The sequence below is a fragment of the Balearica regulorum genome, chromosome Z (assembly GCF_011004875.1).
Source record: "Balearica regulorum gibbericeps isolate bBalReg1 chromosome Z, bBalReg1.pri, whole genome shotgun sequence".
Lineage (NCBI taxonomy): Eukaryota > Metazoa > Chordata > Aves > Gruiformes > Gruidae > Balearica > Balearica regulorum.
Window position 1 is genome coordinate 36611610 of NC_046220.1, and position 18033 is coordinate 36629642.

The 18033-nt window shown below is 43.8% G+C and overlaps 2 protein-coding genes across 2 annotated transcripts; one reads left to right on the plus strand and one right to left on the minus strand.

The window, feature by feature from the left end:
- Positions 1-9466: 9466 nt before the first annotated feature.
- On the plus strand, positions 9467-10378 carry LOC104629082 (C1GALT1-specific chaperone 1). Its single transcript, XM_010308405.2, has one exon. It carries the CDS (start codon positions 9470-9472, stop codon positions 10376-10378), a length of 909 nt encoding a protein of 302 aa, XP_010306707.2. The 5' UTR covers positions 9467-9469.
- Positions 10379-13230: 2852 nt separating this feature from the next.
- Positions 13231-17636, minus strand: HINT1 (histidine triad nucleotide binding protein 1). The gene is made up of 3 exons (XM_075740152.1): positions 17474-17636; positions 14324-14428; positions 13231-13571 (listed from the first exon to the last, which is right to left on the minus strand). The coding sequence occupies exons 1-3, from the start codon at positions 17582-17584 to the stop codon at positions 13407-13409; spliced, it is 381 nt and encodes a 126-aa protein (XP_075596267.1). The 5' UTR covers positions 17585-17636; the 3' UTR covers positions 13231-13406.
- Between the last annotated feature and the right edge of the window lie 397 nt (positions 17637-18033).

Genomic DNA, 18033 nt, shown 5'->3' on the forward strand with positions numbered 1-18033 from the left:
TGACCACCAGCTTATCAGTCATTCCCCTCCCCGATTTGGTGTCATCTGTGAACTTCCTAAAGCAGTACTCCATGCCATTTTCTAGGTGACTGATGAAGACATTATATGTTAGCATCCCTGATATAAATCCCTGAGGAATGCCATGCCTAACCAGCCACTATCTGAACTCCTACTCTTCAAGCCCACTGGTTCAGCCGGTCTTTCACTCACCTGGTAATCTGCCAATCCAGTGCATATTTCTCCACTGCAGATACAGAGGCTGTGTCAAAAGTTTTGTTCTCCCCACACCCACACAGCTAATCAGATCACTGTTTAAGGCAATCAGGTTGGTCAAGAACAACTTGCCCAAGTAAATCTGTGCTTGCTGTTCCCAGGAACTCCTGTGTACATCTAGATTGCTTAAGTCCCTAATTCGGTCTTCCTTCACCATGGCCCTAACTTGGCCTCTAGGCATACAGATCTAGGAGACCTGACAGCAGACCTTGCCAGTAAAGAAAGAGCAAAGAAGAGCTGAGTAACTCAGCCTTTTCTACTTCATCACAAGGCCCACCACCCCATTCTTCAGCAGGTCTACATGTTCCTTAGTGCACTCCTGCTGCCTATGCAGCTGTAATGTCCCTTCTTGTTGCCCTTTTCATCCACCACAGCTTTCAGTTCCAGCTGAGCTTGGCTCTTCTACTGCATCTGAACAATGTTTATTTCTTCCATGTAGCCCATCCCCACTTCCACCTACGTACAAGTACCTTCTGCACTTGAGTTTAGTCAGAGCTCCCCATTCAGCCGTGTGAACCTCCTGCCACATCCCCTCAGTCTGTGAACTTTAAAACACACAGTTCCTGTGCCCGAAGAAGACTATTCTTGACAATCAAAAAGCTGTCTTGGGCCTCTTTACTCTCCATAACTGCCTTCAATGGGATCATCTACAAGCTCACTCTAGAAGCTGAAGTCCATTCTTCTGAAGATGAAGGTCAATATTCTGCTACACACTTTCTCTTTTCCTACAGTAATACATGGGATGCACTCACAAAATCACTTTCGTAACAAACTGAAGAAGTGCTAGTGCTAATCATAAACAGTCTAAACCAAAACCTCTTACAAAGGTAAGTGTACCCATGTAAACATTTCAAACAGTTTCATAAACATTTTTTTTATTTCTCTGCGATAGCATATTCTTCAAATGATGCAGATGGTTTCTGTAACACACATGGCCTCGCATTCAACTCTGAAGATAATAATACTAAAGATGAAACAGGTACGTAGCTCAACCATGTCCAAAAAAATGGACAGAACAACACCCTTGCCCTGCATGTGCTTAAATGTGCAAGGAACCCATTTGTTTTACCTGGTTATCTCCAGAAAGCGCCATGTTTACCCACATTTTTCAAAGAGGGTGAGTGTGATAAGCCTGCTTACAGCATACCTTACACACACACCCCCTCCAACAAGATCAGTAAACTTACCAAATGCAGTCAGAACTTCAAAACTTTTTATTCTTCTTTTAATTAAGAAAAGCTGTCTGAAGGGAAATTCTTATTATTACAAAATGTCTAACCTTGCACACTGTATTTTGTATTTAAAGTTGTCAGCATATTATATCCCATATGCCTTTACTATGGGACAGAGGACTTGAGTTTAAAGTGCAGGAATATAATTCTACCCTCTTGTTGTTCCCAGTTTCCTCTGCGAAATGGTCATATCAGCCCAACCTTCATGCTGGTGTTCAACATCTGCTCTGGGACCAGGATGCCAGTGTTTTCCACAATTCTCTAAGTTAAGTTTCACTGGATATAAATAAGAGGCCTAACCACTGGACTACAGTCACGATGCAGCTTGTTTGGCCATGAAGCTGAAATTCCATTCTGTTTGCGCAGAAATAACAGAGGAAGGCCCTAGACTAGCTTACAAATTAATGATAACCAGAGTCTCCAGGGAAACTGAGATGCAATCCAGAGAGGTGCCTCAGAGCAAAAAGTAAACTGTATCATGCCTCCCACTTACTTCACGTCTTTTGATTCAAAACTTCAATGTTTCTCTATCACAGATGGAAAAGCAAATGCATGTTGTTTGCTCTACTGTGAATAAAAGTGGAAGCAATTTTGTGGACACTGCTGAGCTGTTAAATGATAAAAAACCACAATATTAAGAATCAAATGAGGTTTTTCTAACTACAAAAAAGGTGGCAGCGAGCTGAATAATTCCATCAAGCATAAACCCAAGTGTTCTCACTAAAGTGAGATCCAGATGCAATTTATGAGATAAAGTTTTTGCACTAAATATTAAATCAAGTTAAATCATTTTGCAGAAATTATTGTTCTTTAGAAGAACACTATCAAGAAGAAGCAGTGTCAATTGCAACCTAATCATTGAATACTCTCCAGTCAACAGACTACACAAAGGAAGACCTATGTAAGTACTGTGACTGTCACCACAGCTTATTGGAACCTCCCCTCTGTGCAAGAGTACAGAAATGTTATAGACAGGTGGATGAGCTCTGATGCAAATCAAGGCGCTAAGCCTCCCTTGGCTTGCACTGGGTTATTTGACAGAAATAGACCCCTAGCACAGTGCTGAACCAGAGAGGAGCAACCACTCTGTTGCTATGCACTTCACCTGCAGATATCTACACCTGTGTGCTGAGCAAAGGAGCCAGAGAGAACAACACTGGGAATACACAAGATCCCGGCGCCAGGTAAGAAAGCAGAAGGGGCCTTTCATGAGACTATCCCCCTTCCTGCCCTAACACAACATAAACAGGCAAGGATTTTCACTGCAGCATCACCTCATTCAATCACCACATTCAGTTTACTCTGTTACTTTTTTTCCCTCACCTCTCCCTTTCCTTTTCCCTACAGACATTTCCTTCCTGAAAAGAAGCTTCTGAAATTGCTATTCCACCCACACCACACACACTGTAGTCCAGATCTTACTATAACAATAAAGCAGAGGCATTGGGATAAATAGCATTATCTCAACTCTGCAAGAGTGAATGACCTTGTAAAGAGACTAAAACACTGGCTCCAACCAGCTGCTTCAGTGCTAGCTGCTGTGGTTGCAAGCACTGATCATACCTCCTTGCTTACATAAAACAGCATTTAGAGACTGGCTACCCTTGGAGAAGAAAAAAAAAAAAAGTACCCGCAGCACAGATGTACATTTTATAAATTAACTGACAATACTGTTCCTGTTTTGAAAGAGGATACAACTCCAAGGCCTCTGAGAGCTTTAAACAAAATACAAGTGACAAGCAAGGCAGAACACTCTCCCTTCTCCTCGCTGTGAGATAGTCGGGTGGGTCTTTTCCACATCTAGTTTCTTTCAACCAACATAGACTACCAATATGATGTTTTATCAAGCTTCTAGAGAATTCGCTATCTTCTTCATAGTAACAGAATTTTTACATTGACAAAATGTGACAGAAACACAGCTACCACTACATAAAATATCTGATTGTTTTGGAGTAGTTATTCTCAGATGTGAGTCTTCTCTGCTACTGAAATCTCAGTTATAAAAGATTGATACTTGACCTTCAGCCAAACCAACAGCAGAGATCCTTCCTGACAAAGGGTCAAGAACTACAGCTTCAGCCTCACTTACTGTCCTTTTACCCTTCACATCCTCAGGACATTGCCTCCTGTAAGGCTGTGTTTTGACCAAGTTTAGCAAGACCAAGTTAACCAAGCTCACATCTACTCAGTAACATCTTTACAGGTGCTGCTAGGTTTCCAACACGCAGAACATCCAACAGGCTAATACTTTGATATTTTACCCTTTGCATGCAGGATTGCCAGTTCTTTTTCACTTTCACCATGAGTCGAGAAGAGGTGGTCTCTTTCTTCTGGAACCTCTAGATGCTTTTTCTCTTGAGATTCTTCTGCTTCTCAGGAAAAAAAAAAAAAAAAAAAAAATCTCTCTCTTGAAGTTTCCCCCTTAAAGGGGCTGGATTCCCAGATATTTCCCAAGTTTCCTACCTCCAAAGAGACCTGTTCCTACCCTAAAGTCACTAAAGCAGTGACTTCTCCTTAAACCACCCCTCCCCTTCAACTTCTACACAGAAGACTCTACATTTTAGGCTTAGATCCAAGGTTTTTTCCACCTGGCAGCCCTGTAACTAGCCTAAGTGTCGAGTGTAAGCATGTTACAGTCAAATAAAGCCCACATCTCATTTCCAACTCCTGCATGACTGGTATAGGGCATATGCATGGTTGCCAACACTGGCAGACAGCTCTGCCCAACAGTATTAGCCTAGGTTTTGATTTTTCCCCAGTTTCTTCAAGCTCAGTTACAAATTGGCTAGAGTACATGATTACAGTTTGTCAAGAAGACAGAAATGCGTAACTGGAAATAACAATAAAACAAGATTACATTCTGCCAATTTTATTACAGACATTCCCTGTCTGTTAAAAACTAAATGAAATTGTTACCATGGCTGTTTTTTTACCAATAACTGGAGAAGAAACGGACAGAATGAACACAGAACTGTCTATTTAAATCCATAGCAAATACAGCTATAATCAGATAAAAGATTAACACAGTGCTCTTCAGAGAAATTCAGTCTGGCCCACAGAAATGAGTTCCAACACACCAGAAAATAACAAGCAAAAAGGAGAAAATAAGACAAATGTAGCCTAAGTCAGGATGGCTTGTCCAAATCTGCCACAGTTACTGTCACAGAGTTTTCAAGAACTGTGTGGGTACACATGGCCAGCTTGGCTCAACAAGACTGGAGAGCTTGGTACCTAAAAGAATGCAAAATTTCACACCAAGGAGGTGTTAGTTCTAACTCAGTGACTGACATTTTAAAAACTCACATAAAAGTCATATACGTAGTTGTCATTGTTTAGCCCCAGCTAAACACACGGCCACTCGCTCACCCCTCCAGTGGGATGGGGAGGAGAATCGGAAGAAAAAGGTAAAACTCATGGCTTGGAATAAGGACAGTTTACTGGGACAGCAAAGGGAGAGGAAAATAACAACAGTACTTATAACACAATATACAAAACAGGTGATACACAATGCAATTTCTCACCCAACAGCTGATCAGGCATTCAGTCCCTCCTGAAGCTACTGCCCCTCCCCAACTAGCCCCCTTCTATGCTGAGCACGATGTCACATGGTACAGAATATCCCTTTGGCTAGTTTGGGTCAGCTGTCCTGGCTGTGTCCCCTCCCAGCTTCTGGTGAAAATTAACTCTACCCTAGTCAAAACCCAGGACAGTAGTTTAGCTCACTCTCTCAGACACTAATCAGAGGGTTACTTGGGTATCTGCATAATTTTCAGTCCCAGAAACAGAACAGTCTAAGTACAGTCAGTGACTTTAAAGAAAAAGGAACTCCCTTGTAGCTCCACAGCAACCTGGAGCTAGCTTGGATTCTCCAAAGTCTTCCCAGCTCTTTCAAACGCATCTTTGTCATTCATTTCTGAAGGTATGAATCTTTTCACCTAGTTTAATTCTTAAGGAACATGGAGCAGATACAAACAAAACCTAAACACACAGAGGGTTTCAACATAGCCATAATCTCTTTAGTGTAACCATTACCTAAAGCTGGACAAAAATAATAAACTTGACATAATTTCACTGTGTTGAATGCTCAAGTATTTTGTGTTGCTCTGTACACTGGAGACACATCCTTTAAAGTGGTCACTTTACTCTCCGCATTTTTCAACTGTCATGAGGACAATGAAATATTTTCAGACCAAGCTCAGTCTCTATGTGTGATCCCCTCATAAAACGTGAGTCCTTCTCAGTCCACAATCTTCTGAGTTTCATACTGTAATTTCTGTGTAAGCTCTGCCTCTTCTTCATACCTCTATCACCATCCCCATGGATGCCATCTTTACTAGAAATACTACATTAGCAAGCAGTACAGATCAGGAAGAGTCAATCTGTAAAGCTAATGTAACAATGTAATGCCCATACTACATATATTTCAGCGTTTTAGGTTTTGTTCTTTTGTCAAGCTCTAGTTTGGACACACTGACCAAATGCCTGCTTGTGGCTGGAGTATATTTGGTCTGTCCTGGCATGCATCTTACAGTTCATTCAAGAATCCAATCCACACAGCCCAAGACGGCTCCAAAAACACAAACTAAAACACAGCCAAATTCACTTCAAAAGAACAGCTCTGATCCAAACTAAAATACTGAAGTATACATACCTCTTGATTACTGTTTTTTAAATCCTTACAAATTGAATAAATACGTGATCTGTAAGCTTTCTCTACCAGTAATTTTGCACACCAAGCTCTTTTTCAGTAGATTATTGCTTAATATCCATTTATTGTCTGATTTCAAGCAGTATTATCTGCAAGATGAGACATAAATTCCACCTGAGACCACTAAAACTTACAGTAATAATCCACTCTTCCTGAATTTAGAAGCCATCTAGCTTCTTCAAAATTCCTCCTATTGCTTCCCAACACACTTCCTACTCCATCCCTACCTCTGAAAAGCAGGAACCACTTCCAGACACCTCAGCAAGCTTAAAGAGACTTAAAAATAGACATTACCTAGCTCAATCATGCAGTTAAGTGGACACAAACACTATAGCAATTCAATTTCAGACCATACATCAGCTTCCATCTACTTCAGGTAAATCATTTCCACCTTCTGCCCATGAAGATTAAATAAAGGTGAAGTCCTTAGGTTGCTTTTGTCATCCAGCTACATTTGATTACTTGGAGAAATAGAAGACATCAAGACATCTTCCAGTGGGTGTCGCAGATCCATCAGTAATGTAGAGCTGAAGGGCTATATAGGATAACCCCACTTTCCCATGTTCATGTCCCTGTTTGTATAATATCCAAGATGAAGTTTGCGGTCTCCCTGCAATGCAGTTAACATATCTCACTTTGTAACTGGCCTTACAAATTACAGGGCAGAGCAGCTGATTATACAGCCACAGAAGTAACAGACTGTAACTCAAGTAGAAGAAATTGATGGCAGGAAGGCCTAAAATCTACCTTTTAGCAACAAACTGACAGGTGCTTTTAAGAGTTAGAAGAGAGCAACTAATACCCAGTTCTCCCATTTCCTCAAGGTTCAGCAATCTCTTAACAGCCACAAATTAGAAAAAAGAAAGTTCTCCTTCAGTTATATTTTTCTTACATAGTCTGACAGGTGTCTTAAGCTCAGTACTACTCACAATTTTAGCATCAATCTTTGGTTAACAAGATACTGCAGAACACAGTCATCTGAAACTGAATGACGTGGTTTAGGCCCAGCCAGCAGCTGAGCGCCACGCGCCGCTTGCTTACCCCTCCCCTGGCGGGACTGGGAGGAGAACGGAAAAACAACGGCAAAGCTTCCAGGGTTGGGATAAGGGCAGTTTACTGGGACAGCAAGGGAGAGGGAAACAATCAACAACAGTGCTGATAACAGATATTCACAATGGGTGATAACAGAGAACAATTTACCTATCCGAGGACCTGATGCTCAGCCTGTCCTGGAGCCACGCTGAGTCCCACGTTGGGCGCCAAAAAGGACTGACGTGGTTTAGGCCCAGCCAGCAGCTGAGCGCCACGTGCCGCTTGCTCACCCCTCCCCCGGCGGGATGAGGAGGAGAACGGAAAAACAATGGCAAAGCCTCGAGGGGTTGTGATAACGACAAGTCTGACCCAAGTGTGTTAAAACAAAGTTGTTATAAGCTGTTATAATATTATTGAAACAGTCGCTGGTCATAACGGTGTTCTGTTAGGTTACATGGCTCTGTTTTGTAAACCCGTGTTTACTCTGTGTAATCCCTGCGGCGCTGTTTATCACCTCTGGGAGACGGGTTTGTGTTCTCATGTTGTTGTATTGTGTGATAATGACTTATGATAAGATATCATTCACAGTCATGAGTCTGAGCTGGTATGTGTATGTAGCATTTAGGTCAGGCCCGTACCTCGGTCAGTATCTTTCAGAATTGATTAATAATTGGACCCAATCTATGGGGAAGACAGGGGGGGATACCTTCTCCCACTCTTTCACCTCTCCTGTTCCCTTTTGGTTGGTTACAACAATTTTTGATAATTTTTAATACCCTTGGAATGTTCAGGCCAGTATATTCCTATTGCTAGGTCTCCTGCATGCTTTCCAAGTCCTGTTCAGGGTTAACAAAATTTTTTTCAAGAACACTACCCAGGTATCTTCCCCAAGGCTGAATGGTCAGGGCTGGCATGGCATGTGGGAGAGTATGGGCAGGCACACTGTTCCCTGCTCCATCCTTGGCAAGTCACTGAGCATCCAAACCTTCTTTCTCTTGAGTTCCTTCCCTCTCTCCACCTGCTGTGCAATGGAAAAGGGGGCTGCCAGGGCACAAACCAGACAGCTTTGCAAGCGACACTTTTGGTAGCATTTTCAGATTTTCAATGGCCAGGAACAGCAAGGGGAAGAGACAGAGCAGCTTTTGAGATGCAAAACCCCCCGCATTACTTGACTGGAATGTGCTCAATTTGTTTTTTCCACAGTGAATCTAAGAGATGGGACTTTTCTCAGTGATGTTCTTGTGAAAACAGGATGGTTTGGGGTTTTTATGGAGAGTATGGGTGGGTATGATCTAGAGACCCTTTCACCCCCAATGGTTTGGAGCTTCACTCCTGAATAATTGCAAGACCCTGATAATATGGTAGAATATTTGAAAGGAAAATGCTGTGGGGATTCTAAGGAGACACAACTTACTGTGCTGTGCTGGGCCCTGGCCACAATCTATCAAACACTGCTTGATAGTAGACAGCACCATCCAGAGGGAGAGAGCAGACCCTCAGGCACTGCAGCTGCCCAAGCCCCTGCAACAGGCACTGCAGCTGCCCAGGCCCCCCCAGCAGGCACTGCAGCTGCCCAGGCCCCCACAACAGGCACTGCAGCTACCCAAACCCCCGCAACAGGCACTGCAGCTACCCAAACCCCTGCAATAGGCACTGTAGTCGAGCCAAAAGATCAACCCATACCAGTATCAGTCGCCCCTATACACAAAAAGAAATGCACAAGGAAATCAGTTTGCTTAGTGAAAGATGATGATGAACCGGGGCCATCACGAGAACAAGAAGAAGAGCCAGAACCAGAAGTGATCACTCGATCCCTGTCCCTGAGTGAGCTGCGACATAAGCGGAAGGATTTCAGCCGCCTTGCAGGAGAGCACATTATTACCTGGCTGCTCCGCTGCTGGGATAACGGGGCCAGTAGCCTGGAACTGGAGGGCAGGGAGGCCAAGCAGCTAGGATCCTTGTCTAGGGAACGGGGCATTGACAAGGCAATTGGGAAGAAGGCACCGGCCCTCAGCCTCTGGAGGCAACTCCTGTCAAGTGTGAGGGAAAGGTATCCAATATCTGAGGGAATTAGCTGTGCGGAAGATGGTTTCTTATGATCCAGACAACGCACAGTTGCTCACAGACCCCAATGAAGTCCAGTGTACCCAACCCATGTGGCGAAAATTTGTGTGAAGTGCACCATCATCGTACGCCAACTCACTGGCAGTAATTGACTGGAAAAATGATGTCCGAAAGCAGCTCCTTTGTGAAGGGCATGATGCTAGGAGGAGCCTTCTGCATGTTGGTTACGCTCCTCGGACATATTAAAGTGGGCCACGGGACTAAAGCACATCACCACGAGCATCATCACATCCAGGCTCCCAACAAAGAAGTCTTAAACCTTTCAGAAGGTGAACACATGGAACTTAGTAAAAGTATCCGCATTTATTGCATCATCCTCGTGAAACTGAAAGATCTGGGGCACTGGGCTGCAGTGAAAGAGATGTGGAGCAAGCACTGCAACAAAGCGGAATTCTACAGCTCTGAAAACGCCAAAGTGTTTGATTCTGTGACCCTCAACACAAATGATATGTGGGTGATGATGAGAAAAGCTTACAAGATAACGTATGAACGCTATAAAGATGAATTCAGCTGGTTCGTCCTTGCGTATCCAACAACATTTGCTATTATTGAAAATCTCAAGTATTTCTTACTGAAAAAAGACCCTTGGCAGCCTTTTTATATAGGCCATACTGTGAAATCTGGTGACCTTGAGTATGTAGATGGTGAAGGAGGAATCGTCTTAAGCATTGAATCACTAAGACGACTCTCCCATGTTCCTGAAGATTCTGACAAGTGTCCAGAGCAGGGAGGTATGATTTGGAAACTTGCTGAGGATAAACAGCTAGCGATCTGCCTGAAGTATACTGGCGTGTTTGCTGAAAACGCGGAAGATTCAGAAGGAAAAGACGTCTTTAACACTAAATCAGTGGGTGCTCACATTAAGGAAGCGATGTCTACTTACCCTCAGCAGGTGGTGGACAGCTGCTGCTCCGACATGGCCATCACGTTCAGCGGGCTGGCCCCAAACCACATGCACGTGATGATGTACGGTCTTTACAGACTGAACTTAGAGAGGGAATTCATCTAATTTATTACTAGGCAAAACAGAGTAATGAGAAATAAAACCAAATCTTAAAACACCTCCCCCCACCCCTCCCATCTTCCCGGGCTCACTTCACTCCCAGCTTCAAACTCCGCTCCCCCTCAGTGGCACAGGGGGACGGGGAATGGGGGTTACAGTCAGTTCATCACATGTTGTTTCTGCCACTTCTTCATCCTCAGGGGGAGGACTCCTCTCATCGTTCCCCTGCTCCAACATGGAGTCCCTCTCACAGGAGACAGTCCTTCACTAACTTCTCTAACGTGAGTCTCTCCCATGGGCTACAGTCCTTCATGAACTGCTCCAGCGTGGGGTCCCCCACAGGGTCACAAGTCCTGCCAGCAAACCTGCTCTGGCGTGGGCTCCTCTCTCCATGGGTCTACCGGTCCAGCCAGGAGCTTGCTCCAGCGTGGGCTTCCCATGGGCCACAGCGTCCTTCAGGTGCCTCCAGCTGCTACAGCGTGGGGTCCTCCACATGCTGCAGGTGGAATCTTTACACCCCCTCATCCTTCCTCCATGGGCTGCAGGGGGACAGCCTGCCTCACCATGGCCTTCACCACAGGCTGCAGGGGAATCTCTGCTCCGGCGCCTGGAGCACCTCCTGCCCCTCCTTCTGCACTGACCTTGGTGTCTGCAGAGTTTCTTACATCTCACTCCTCTCTCTGGCAGCAAAAGCTCTAACTGTTTTTTCCCTTCTTAAATATGTTATCACAGAGGCGCTGACTGGCTCAGCCTTGGCCAGCGGTGGGTCCGTCTTGGAGCCGGCTGGCATTGGCTCTGTCAGACACAGGGGAAGCTTCTAGCAGCTTCTCACAGAAGCCACCCCTGTAGCCCCCCACTCCGCTACCAAAACCTTGCCACGCAAACCCAAGACACTGAAGCACAACTAAACTGGCTGAGAGCAGAACAGAAATTAGAAAACTTAAAGTAGTGCACACATCACATGGCCTTCCCCACATTTGGGTACCAATGGTTAATCTCAGTATCTTTAAGTGCCTTTCATAAACTTGTTCTGACAGCAAGTTTCCCAGCCATAAATTTTTATCATACCCCACTGTGTCTGCTAGTGATACCTTGTTCTTGCAGCACAGATTCAGCTTTCTGCTCAGGAATGCTGTACCTCTGCAGGTTGGGTGGTTTTCTTCTTCCCTTCTGTGCAGGACATCTGGGAGAACAGTTGTGAGGCTACCACTACAGGACCACCTTTTTATTCTTAACACAACTATAGACCAGCCGCCTCCAGTTGAAGTCATGTCTTAGGGTAAAAAATCTGAAGGTTCAGAACCTTCAGAAGTACTTACAAAATACTTTCAAGTTGAATTAATTCAAATACCTTTATCAAACTTCCAAGTTTTTACCTGAATAGAAATCACAACTCACAGCCTTTACCTGTCCACCTTCTACACTCCCACATTTCTCTAACACCTTTGGTGTTAAAATTGTACTCTGGAGAAGTGCTGCTCACAAATACCATTTTTTTTAAGGCATCTGCCTAAAGTCTTCCAAGTATCTTCCATCATACAAACTGGTTTGCTGGGACTTCCCCATTTTAGCAGGAAAAATAGTTGCTGCATGTTTACACTGGAAGGCTGCCCTGGTTTCAGCAGGGATAGAGTTAATTTTCTTTCTGACAGCTGGTATAGTGCTGTGGTTTGGATTTAGGATGTGAATAATGTTGATAACACACTAATATTTCAGTTGTTACCAAGCAGTCAGAGACTTTTCAGCTTCTCATATTGCTCTGCCAACACAAAGGCAGGGGGGCACCCAAGAAGCTGGGAGGGCATACAGCCAGGGCAGCTGACCCAAACTGGCCAAAGGGATACTCCATACCATACAACGTCATGTTCCGTTTATATCTGGGGGGTGGGCTGAGAGGCTGAACAGCTGGGGTCTTGCACAGTATTGACTTCAGATGGTGAGAAACTGTGCTGCTCACCACATGCTTTGTACATATTATTACTATCTTCCTTTTTTTGTTTCTCCTATTAAACTGTTTTTATATCAACCCACGAGTTTTCTCACTTTCACTCTTCTGATTCTCTCCCCATTCCACAAGGGGCAGCGGGGTGAGCCAGCAACAGAGTGGCAATTAGCTGCCGGCTGGGGTAAAACCACAACACAGACACATCTGTAACTCTAACTTCAGGAAAATTCATTGTCTTGGAGATTTGATGACAGTGTTGCACGAACAACTCTACGCAGCCACACACAGAAACTACTATTCACTGAAGAACAAAGTCCACCCAATAAAATCTGGAATCTAAAATGCATACGTACTACATCATGCTGCTTAGGTGTCAAGATGAAATGCCTTACAAGGCCCTACAGACACAGTTACGTATTTTCATTTCAAGTCCTCAATGGCATCAAAATCACGACGTAGAATTAAATACCAGTGTGCTATGGAACTATCACAGCTGCCATTAAGACTATTGCTTTACCCCTTCTCATCAGAAAGGCGGGGCCTTATAAAGCAGCCAGCGACAAGAGGGCTCCAACAGGAGCTGTACGTTTCCAACACATTGCACTGTACTGACACAGCCCTTGCACAGCATGTTCAGAATTTCACATACAACACCTTAAAAAAAGTTTTAGCAGCAGCCTATACTGGCTTTATGAATATTTACATACCATTTTCAAAAAGCCTAAAAGTTTTATTCCCAAAAAACATGAAAGACTGGTAAGCAGTTGCATCTTCACGGTTCGAATGCCTTGGCAAATCACTATCTACAGAAGTTTGTTAACAGCAGACTGAAACACACTACATACTTAAACTCTGGAGAACACCATTTTAACTTGCAGAATTGTTTCCATCAGTAAGGCACACCAGACAGAGATGATTCCCACAAGCTAAGATCTTTATTGTGCGAATGTTGTTGAGAGCATTTATTACCCTCCATAGACACACATACAAAAAAAAATACATTAACAGTGGCTAGATTGATGGGCAACACATTAAATCTATTTGGTGGAAATTTGTATGCATGCAGTTAACTGTTGTGGTGTAAACATCTTAGCCAGGAGGCCAGCCCAACTGACGACCACCCAGAACATGGAGATGCACGTGATAGACAGACTGCCCACCCTCAGGCCCTTCATTCACAACCATCCGGAATCCATTCGTCAGGCCCAGGTTAGCAGCACACTTCTTGCCAACAATCATTAAATGCCCAAGAAGCTGGAGGAGAAAAAAACAAACAAACAAACAAAAAAAAACACCAAACAGAAAACACACAAAAAGGGGAGAGGGCAGGAAGGGAAGGAATGAGAGCAGAGAACCATTCAGATAAGCCAGTAAGCTAATTCTTAGAAACTCAGCCACTGCTTTTCAAATTGTCTGCCTGCAACTGACACTTTCCAAAAAAAAGTTATAAAGATTGACTATGCATAATATAGGGGGGAAAAAAGAGCTGTAGATTTTTTTCAAGCTAGACAGTAACAGACTACAAAATTGTCACAGAAGCTAAATTTATCTTATGGTTAAAGCCCCCAATACTTTTTCAGGCAACATGTAATTTTGGTGGGGAAAAACCTTTATCTTATCATGTAAAGGTTTACAAAAATCTTTGAACTTGATGTTTACAGTTACAACTAAAATATTCGGCACCTCTCAGCTAACCTTCATCTCTGACCTGCCAAAAACCCCAAGCCCTTATTAGAATAAGTACTACTACCTGTGAACCATGAACAGACACCAAGATTGTACTCCAAAGTAACTGCATTTTGCACTGCAAATACATATCCAAAGATGCATTTTGCTTTATATCACTACTTTCACTGGAAAACCTTAATTTCTTTTACTGGAAAAGGATTATAATATCGAAAAACTACTTTGCCTCTTTGAAATGCAAGAGGAAAAGGGGGAGAGTCTAGTAAATTATGAAGTAATCAGATACAGTTTGGTGTACAGAAAGCTTCTAGAGTACTTACAGATTCATCAGAATCTTCTGCTTCAGATAACCTGACAATTGGCTTCTTAGGGATCACTAGGAAATGTGTTGGAGCTTGGGGTGAAATATCGTGGAACGCAAGGCACTGGAAGAAGAGCAAACAGTTTAAACATAATTTGCTTCAGAGAAAGGCAGGAGTTTAAGTAAACCAATAAGCCCCACTAAATATATACTTAAGTAGATTATCAGATACCCCAAACATAAGCAAAGATGTTGATTTTTCTTGAGTGACATATTATTCAAACTCCTCCAATTTCTAAACACAAACCACCTACTTACCAAGACCTGCTGGCATGAAAAAGATAATCGTTATTCTGTGTTAAGTATTATCTAAAAGCTACAGTCTTCTCAGCAAGTTAATATGCAATTAGGTTCATGATTTATTATTTCCACATATGCGTAACAACTAACAGAGCTGGTAGCATGCATGCCTATATAAAGTACATTTATGCTTATTTCACTTTTTTATTAACACTCATTTAATAAAACAAATGGCAAACAGTTGCTAATAATCTTTCAGTTATGTCTGAATATTGCCTTGCAAGATAGCAGGTTCTTTGAAATTGCCTTGAAATTATGTGATTGAGGCCATATTACATTTCTGTTCTCAACAGTACCAAATATTTCAGGAAACTACTATTTCAATGTATTAAGGCTGGCTCTACTTCAGACATTCTCAAATTGAGGGAAAAGCAGCACTTTTGAAATATAAACAGCTATATGCAGTAAGTAGTTGGCTCCCAACTGATTTTATGCAAGTACCAAAATGACTATCAATAAGAAACTGCATGTAGCACCTAACTACATCAAATAAATCTCATATTAGGAACTTCCAATAGATAAGAGAAATAGAAGAGAAAGCAAAGAAAGAGAAAAAAGGAAGCTATGCCTCTTTGTGCACATGGCCAACCACAGAACCAGGACTTGCTACTGCAGCCACCACAATCTGCAGATGCCTGCAGTGAGCATGCACTCTGTCATTGCTAACCACAGGGCATCTCTGACTTACCCATCACATTTAACAGCAAAACATCTGGTAGTTACTGGTTGAGTTACGCCACAAAGAGTGCATACTTACAAACACATACCTTACAGTCTTCAAAATGTATACTTCCTAGATGCTTTTAGTTATTTGTAAAACAATAAAGTGAATTTTCTATGCAACTATACTGCTTTTTTATTCTACTAAGAGGAATCATGGCCTTTGCCAAGAGTAAAGGTGGTGAAAAGCCTGAACTTTACTTATATTAACAATGCCTTATCTTGCATACCTCAAATCTGTCCTATTTTAAGCTATCTTTAAGAAGATAGTGCCCAGTTCTAATCTCTTATGACCTGCTTGTTTCTCCTAAACAAAGAAAGGTGGTAAGCAAAGAATAAATAAAACTAATTTGCACCTAATTAAATATTTGAGTTAATAATTTTGTAAGCATTTTTTCTATTCTATGTGGTCCACATAGAGGCAGAATGCAAGTGAACAAACTGACTCACAGAACTTAATGAGCAGAAGACTCATAGCAAATAATTTTCTATGGGACAGAGAGCAGAAGTAGTATTGAAAAATCACAGAATGACAGACTGGTTGAGGTTGGAAGGCAGAAAGTCCATGAGTGCATGGCAAACCAACCTTCATTTCAGCAAGTTTAGATTCAACTAAAACAACACTGATAAGGCTTAATTCCACAGAGACTTTGTACTTCTTAATATCTCCTTTTCTCTGCACATCAATTAATGATTAAAAGCCTGACTTAAATTTCTCCTTGTAACATTTCCAGCCACTTTTAAAGAGACCTTCATAGAGTCAACAAAATGAAGTAACAATCATTCATTACAGTCAACTGAAGTCTAAAAGCAGTTCTACACTTCTGCATAGTTTAAGGTAAAACTCAACTGTGACACTACATGTAATTACTCTTCCAGAAAATATTCTGCACCAATGGCAGTCAGAGTGGGGTATACACTCTCAAGTCGCTCATCCAAGTCAATGGCCTAATTCTCAATCAAGTACAGTGCTCAGGTTACACTGCTGCAGCAAGAACAGCTGAGGAAAAAAACTCATGCAGCTTTGACCAGGGTAAAGAAAGGATGCATACCCTCATGTAAACACAGAGCAGTAACATAAGCATGTTCTTCGCAAAGCAGTGAAAATTTCCAATATTCTTGAGAGTACATGGCAGCTGCAACATCTCTGTATCTATTAAGAAAAATTGTTCCAAGCTATGCATAATTTTTAAGTACACAAACAGCAGACAAACAGCATCTTTAGTGAGTTTGTATTCTACACTGCAGATAATCCCTTATTTCAAAAACCCCTGTTAATGTTCAGTATTTCAATTACCACCAAAAAAAGGGGGGGGGGGCACTTATACTGGATACTAGTTTAGTTTATGTCTTGGAGATAACAGCTGCATTTTTTTTCATAAACTAACCATTTCACTAAGCTTCTAGCATGCTGTGGTGCACCAGCATCACTGAATGCTACCAATCCCACCTCATCACAGAAATCTATTTTTGCAGCCTGCAGGATGATCAGTTCCAGACTTCTGTGAAGAGCAGAAAAAGCTGTAATTCTCGATAATTCTTCAATAATCCCTCTCAGAGGTTGATAACCGAAGCCTGGCAAGCACAGCTGTATAATCTCCATAACGCTATTGAGAGGCACATCAAGACGTGCACTCCTGACGTACAAAAGCAGCTAGTTATGGTGCACTGCTGGGATACATACGCCCGGAATCCACACGGAGATCGCCAGCGGGTAGTTAATCTAAGGCTTCACCACTACCCTCCTACGCCAGGTGCGAAAACCCCCGTCCCTCGGCAACAAGGCCTGCACGGCCTGCAATGCCGAAACGCCAGCGGCCGCCAGCGGGTGCGTCAGCGCCACAGCCCGTCCTCCACACGCAGGCCGGTGACACAGCGGGGCTGGGGCTGGGGCCGAGCCGGGCCGGGCAACACCTGCAGACCTGCATCCGCCCAGACACCCGCCGCGAACCAAAGCGCCCGATGCTTTAGGGACGTTGCAGGAGCGTACGGAGAGGCCCCGCCCGCCCGCCAACCCACCCGAGCACCTCAATGGCACCCCCCCGACCCGAGCGACTCCGAGCGGGAGGCGACCTCGCACCCCCCGCACCTGCTCGTCCTCATAGATGATATTGGCAGGGATCTCCTTGCGGATGATCTTCCCGAAGATGGTGTCGCCGCCAGGCCGGGCGGCCTGCGCCTTGCTGATCTCGTCAGCCATGGCGCCCTCCCGCGCGGCTCCCGTCGCGCCGCTCTTCCTCCCGCGGCCACGCCCTCCACGGCGCTCATTGGGTTGACAGATCACGGCCGGCTGTGCCTACTTCACGATTGGTAATTTCTCCTGTCTTTTTCGCTAGTCCCCGCCCACTCGGCTGGCCCGGAGCGCTGGGGCTCAGGCATGTGCGGAAGGATCGGGGGGGGGGCCGGGGGGGGCGGTGTTAGCTCCGCGGAGGGACCAACGCTGTGGCATAAAAGCACGCTGTAGCGAGGCGGTAGTTGCAGTCGGAAGCGTTCTTTATTGCCGCATCAAATCCATCCCAAACCCAACCCAAGTAGTTGTGTGACTTCTTGGGACCGCACCCTGCAGCCAAATGGCTGCTTCTGGCAGGGCTGCCCTTAGTTCTTCCATACCAGTCTGCAAGGAGAACCACAAACTGCAGTGAATCCTGC